Here is a 6,347-nt window from a genome sequence, read left to right as displayed (position 1 = left end):
TAATATACGAATAATAATATTTTTTTACGAATATATATTGACCCTTATGTGCCACAAGGTTATTACCACCACAAAAATAAATAAATAAATAAATAAATAAAACTGAAAATTGAAGTTTTCCTTCAAATAGTGAATTTTGATATATAATCTAAGCTTTGATACCTAAAATGAATTTGAATATTTTAAAGCAATTATTACAACTGTTTATTATTTTTTTCTCTTTAACATGGATAAATTATATTTTGAATAAAATTAAATTTGAAAAGAGTTAAAATTTTTTATTCAAAATAAATTATGAAATTTACTAACATTCAAAAATTTTTAGCAATTATATATAGTATAAAGAACAAAAAAATCTTTGACTTTTTTTTTCTGTAAATATTTCAGTCTTTTAAAATAGAAAAATACATTTAAATTTCCCATCTTTAGAATACATAACATATCTATTCTTCCCTAGAGTTCAGGATGAAAAACGTAATAGAATATAATGACATAGAGAAAGAATTGCTGAACTATCTGTTACGTTGCTGATGTGGAGATTTAGAAAAAAGGTTATGAAACAAATTAAATACACCTCTAAAAACTTAAACGATGTTGTATTAATCCATAACCCTTCATCTCTTTATAATCCTCATAATATTCATTATTCTCTCCAACAATTACAAAAAATACAGAGTGTATTTTGGTGTGTGAAGATCTTTGAGAATATAGTGTTTGTTTATTTTAATTGTTATATGTTATTCTATAGATAAAAGAAAAAAAATTACTATCGAATAAGTTTATTAAGGGTTTAATTTTGTTAATTGCATGTGAAATAGGAATTATGACAATACTTAATTGTTAATACATAATAAATAACCTAAATGACATATTTTAATACAATATATTCAAGTATAACTTTATCTTCATTCCTTAAACACATACACAACAATAAATACAACTAAACTAACTACAATCTCCTTCTCTCTCTTCATAGAATTCCGCTAGAAAATTAATAGATTATCTGTATAATATGTACAATAAACTGTTTATTTGGTCTAATATAAATTAAAAATGAACATTTAAGATAAAATACTATTAATTTATCAAACACAATACACTCATATTATTCAAAATAACCATCTGAATATCAGGGATAATAAACATCTGATATTCTACTGAATCGAACACAATACAGTCCATTGTACACATTGTATAAATATTTCATTGACTCCCTATACTTCTTCCTCTTCGTATTCATGATTTTTCATCTCTAAAGACAACAACTTCTTTTCCAAACCAAAGAATCTTTTTTCCAATTCATGTCTTCTAAAAAAAATGTTCTTCAACATTTGTACCTTTATCCTCATAGTTAGCACCCAAAGTCTTTGTCTCTATTCCTCCAATTTTTTCAACATGCTCATCAAGCAAAAGAAAAAACTTGCAATAACAGTTTAATCTGTATCAAATACATTAAATCAAAGAATAATAAACTACACAAATTCATCTAAATATAATTCAATCTAAATTTACTCTGATTGGAAACAATAATAATTATATACAATGTGTACAATGAATTAAAAAAATAAAAATAAAATTAAAAATTAGATCATTAATTAATTATTTAATTTCAAATTTTAAAATTTGAAAATTAAGATTAGTATTTAAATCCATTCATTCTAATCTTACCGTAATCTCCAATACATATCCAAAACTCACCGTCATCTTCTTTGGTTCTCACCTCGCGTCACTGAATTTCTCGGCGGCCATACCGAGGTCGCCGCATCCTCCCACCGACACCGTTCTCACCTCTGCCGGTCAATCCGATGCGCCTCGCCTTCCGACGCTCAGCCTAACGTTGCTGCCGCTATTTTCATTAGGTATGCGGATGATTATTTTTATCCTTTAGAAAATAATTAAATATGTAGATGATATCCACTATGTAAATTATTTTTATATTGTCTTGCCTAACGTTTGGTGCCGCTTTTATGTAGATGATTATTTTGATTGGATTGAGTTTAGTTATATATAATTAAAATATGTTAGATGTTCAATTCATTATGTATGTGGATGATTATTTTTATCCTTAAATGAATGATTATTTTTATTAAGGGTGAGTGGCGTGTGGCAAGTCAAGTAGCGACAGTGAAATGGGAATATTATTGATGAAGGTGGGGTGACCACCAGTTGAAAAAAAAGAGAGTATTGGAGGATTTTAGATGGTTATTTTTTTAAAATAACTAACTGAATTTTTTAAAAGTTTAAAATTTAAAATTGGAGAATTTGAAATTTAAAATTTAATGTGAAATAATTGAATAAAAGTTTTTAAATTTATTATTTTGTGGGTAATTTTTATTTTTAACTCGTATTGGACTAAATAAATAACTTATTATATACATTGTACAAATATTCCATTGACTCCATATCCCGACTCGTATATAAAAGCCAGCAGCCCACACCATCAACATCGAATTAAATATCAAAACGTACTGGAGTGTGGGTCAATACGTATATATCTGTGATGGTTCAACAATTGAATTATTAGTTGTATTTCCATTTGGTAACAAATTTAATTGATAAGCAATGTTAGTAGTTATAAAAGCTTACACTATATAACTAACCTTTTTATTGGCCCTTGGGTAATGAAATTCAAAGAACGGAAGAAGATAGAAACCATGTATATATAACACTTGAACCTCTGTAATTAAATATTAGATTAACCATAGCTCACTATGTATACATAATGAAGTTGATTAGTTGACTAAATTGCCCTGATATATATGTGAGATAACCATAAATAATCAAGTCAGAGTTGGACTACCAGCACCAAGTCACTACCGACTCCAACGTGACCTATTTGTAATTGGCTTCCTTGAATTAGGACAAAATCAAGAAAATGAAACAGCAAAGGGCCCTATTCATACCAAGTCATAATGTCTACCGTGAAAATGATGAACGGTGATCAATAATTTCGTTCATATCATGTCCTCTTTTGTACTTTAGGAGGAAAATAAACGTTAGTTTCTATAAATTATTTTTTAGATAAATCGTAATGATATTTTGATATTTTATTGATATTAAAATATAAATAAATTTTTATAATTATTTTTAATATCTTATTTTAATTATATTAAGTATTTAAAATATTTTTTGTTTTAATAAATAATAATATATATTATATCTAAATTTATTTCAAGAATATATGTTAAGAATAAGACTAGATACGCTGACACGTGATGGTATTTAGGTGTGTCCAAGCGTGTCCGGAGAATAATTTTTTACTTTTTATTAAGACATGGTTGGACACAGCTGACACACATGTCAGACGAGTATCGATGAGTGTCGTGTTCGAAATATATCTGACACGTAAACACGATAACTCAGCGAAATGTCCGTATTTCATAAGAGATAACTAACTTAATAGATGTGTTGTTTTATAGTGTATAGTGTACACTTAAGAATTATTGATATAAGTTAGTGCAAATTAAGTAGGTAAAGAGTGGAAATACAGAATAGGAAAAGTATAGGTAAGTAACAATATTTTTGAATAATATGTGAACAATATGAATTAATAAGGTTAAAAAAATAAATTAATCTTAAATTTAATTAGTAGTATTAAATTAGGATGTAATATAATATATTTTTATTTAACTGGTAGTTATTTATGTTGTTCAAAATAGTCATTGTTACCTAGCACTCTCTATACGAATACGATGGAGAGAGAGAGAGGGGGAAGAGAAAAGAGAAACAAAAGCATCTTCAAGATAGGGCCCATAACATGTCCCCTCAAAAGACACCCAAGATGTGATTTTCATCTTTCTTTCCTCTACAATGCACTAACAAACGCATTCTCTCTTCTTCTTCTTCTTCTTCTTTCAATTTTCACCCACTTCTCTCTTTGTTTTTTAACTCACACAATCTCCCATCACCATCATCGTCGTGCCATAATAACCATGTCCACCGCCCAACTGCAAAACGACTTCTCTTCAGCTCAACCCTCATCATCTTCTAGACCCGCAGCCGATCAACATCACCACCCCCAGCCGCCTCAACACGCGTCTTCTGCAACCGTGGCGGCTCCTTTGAGCCGCTACGAGTCACAAAAGAAGCGAGACTGGAACACGTTCGGGCAGTATCTGAAGAATCAGACACCGCCGGTGTCCCTGTCTCAGTGCAATTTCAACCACGTGCTCGAATTCCTCCGTTACCTTGACCAATTTGGCAAGACTAAGGTTCACATGAACGGTTGCATCTTTTTTGGGCAGCCTGACCCTCCGGCCCCGTGCACCTGCCCTCTCAGGCAGGCGTGGGGTAGCCTAGACGCCCTCATAGGGCGTCTGAGAGCTGCCTACGAGGAGCACGGAGGCTCCCCGGAGTCAAACCCCTTCGGAAGCGGAGCTATTAGGGTGTACCTTCGTGAGGTGAAGGAGTGCCAGGCAAAGGCAAGAGGGATCCCTTACACCAAGAAGAAGAAGAAGAGGAGCAGCCAGATTAAGGGGATTAGCAATCACGACACTACTGCCTCAAAGTCTTTGAAGCAATTGGCTTCTTGAGATCATTCATATGGTAAAAAAAACATATTCACATCATCAATTTACTTTTCTTTTACTCTTACCCAATAATTATTTGATTGCTTTTGTTTTATGCTTTAATAAGGTTTATTAATTAATTAACTTTTTCATAATTGAGAATTGAGAATGAGTATACAAAACCCTAGGTAGAACATAAAACCCTAAATTTCAACAGCGGATCTGAAAAATTGTTGGGGGTAAAGAGTAAATTAATTTGCTATAGTATTGTATGCAGTTGGAGAGTGTAAGAATAATAAATAATTCTCTGTCATAGGTCATAGCTAATTCCTCTATATCTTGATGTTTCTTCAATTTCTCTCTCCTATCATTCAAAACACTGTTATTGCAATGTCTTAATTAAATACTTCTCAGGTGTCCACTTTATGCTGATTTTGGGCCTTTTGGGATTATGCCACATTTCTCGTGCTCCCTATGGCCATCTTAGCAATTCATCTATCTATCATACGTTGCATGTGATTCCATACATAAAATTGACGTAGAGCAACAACGTACTACTCCAATTCTATCATATGAACAATAATAATCCAAGTTTTATAATTAATAATGTATATAACAATAATAATGTTCCTTTAATTCCAAACAATTTTTGCGTGGATGGTGTGGTCCATATACAAATTAACTTTGTATAAGATTCCTAAAACTTCATCATATCATTCAATTCTTTTTGTCTCTAGCTCTCTTCAGCAATTCAGGTCCAAATGCTACTTTAGTTGTTCAATGTTTGCCACACATATTCTTAGTACTTAATCAATGTACAAATAAATCTTAGTGCCTACTTGTAAGCCATGTGTGTGAAGATCATAAATTAAAATTAGTCTAGGCATTGGTGAAAGCATAAGTTGTCTTCAAAGTGTTGTTATGTGCTGTTTGGATCAAAATCCAAATAATAAAGAAACATCCACAAGTATCTATACAATATTACTTCTGTCTATAATATATAATATCTATTATTGTTATTTTAAAACTTTAGACTTTAAAGTTAACAGATATTATAGCATGCATAGAAGGAATATAATATACAGAAGGAGGAAGCCGTTAATATAAAGATAGAGAAAATGCAATATCTAATGTAGATAGATCAATAGGTCAATTATTAGCCTCTGCAAGCTAGCTATATATATGGGTTGATATTTTAGCTTGTCAACGAGGCTCAAATTTTAGTGTGTACTCAGGTGTCCATAAATGTATCAAGTTCAGGGGCTTGAAAGTAAAACTAAATAGACAAACTTTTATTATTACATGTTTTAATAAATCGAATATAACATATAAACTGACAAAAATGACTTGCATGTAACGTTTTTTGTTTTGGAATTTTTAGATCGGTTTTGTTAGGTAGATAATGACTTTTGTGAATGGGTAATGCTAGGTAGAAAAAAAAAACAGGCAAAACTTGCCTTATTTAGTATTAATTAATTATCACAACAATTAATGAATGCTAAATAAGGCAAGTTATGGCTGTTTTTGGCTGATTTTCTTTTGTTACCAAATATTTCCGTTGTGAATAATGTAAACAATGAACTTTAAAAATAATCCAATAAAGTAAAAAAACACTCCACTCCTAAATTACCTCCTAAACTCTAACATTAAAATAACTATCTGCATACCTAATAAATTAAACATCCGACATATTCATTATTCACATTATTTAGTATTCTCATTATCTCTCTGTACTTTTCCTTTTCCCATAATATTAGTGTGTGTTTAATTTCTTTACGTGTTTTATCCATGTTTTAATTAGTTTAATTGTTTTATTTTAAATATTATTAAATTTAAGAT

At 30.4% G+C, this 6,347-nt stretch overlaps 1 protein-coding gene across 2 annotated transcripts in view; it reads left to right on the top strand.

Annotated features, from left to right (window-relative positions):
• The window catches only part of LOC107623996 (protein LIGHT-DEPENDENT SHORT HYPOCOTYLS 10), a 5,165-nt gene continuing 2,563 nt past the window's right edge, over window positions 3,746–6,347 (top strand). The window contains exon 1 of one of the 2 annotated variants that reach the window (XM_016326418.2): window positions 3,746–4,545. In XM_016326418.2, the coding sequence (XP_016181904.1) occupies window positions 3,933–4,532 (600 nt within the window). In that variant the 5' untranslated portion in view covers window positions 3,746–3,932 and the 3' untranslated portion in view covers window positions 4,533–4,545. The remainder of the gene's footprint in view (window positions 4,546–6,347) is intronic. The other variant, XM_016326417.2, reaches the window with a different exon arrangement.

This window comes from Arachis ipaensis, chromosome B10 (genome assembly GCF_000816755.2).
Source record: "Arachis ipaensis cultivar K30076 chromosome B10, Araip1.1, whole genome shotgun sequence".
NCBI classification, from domain to species: Eukaryota; Viridiplantae; Streptophyta; class Magnoliopsida; order Fabales; family Fabaceae; genus Arachis; species Arachis ipaensis.
This window is presented reverse-complemented; position numbering and strand designations above follow the sequence as displayed.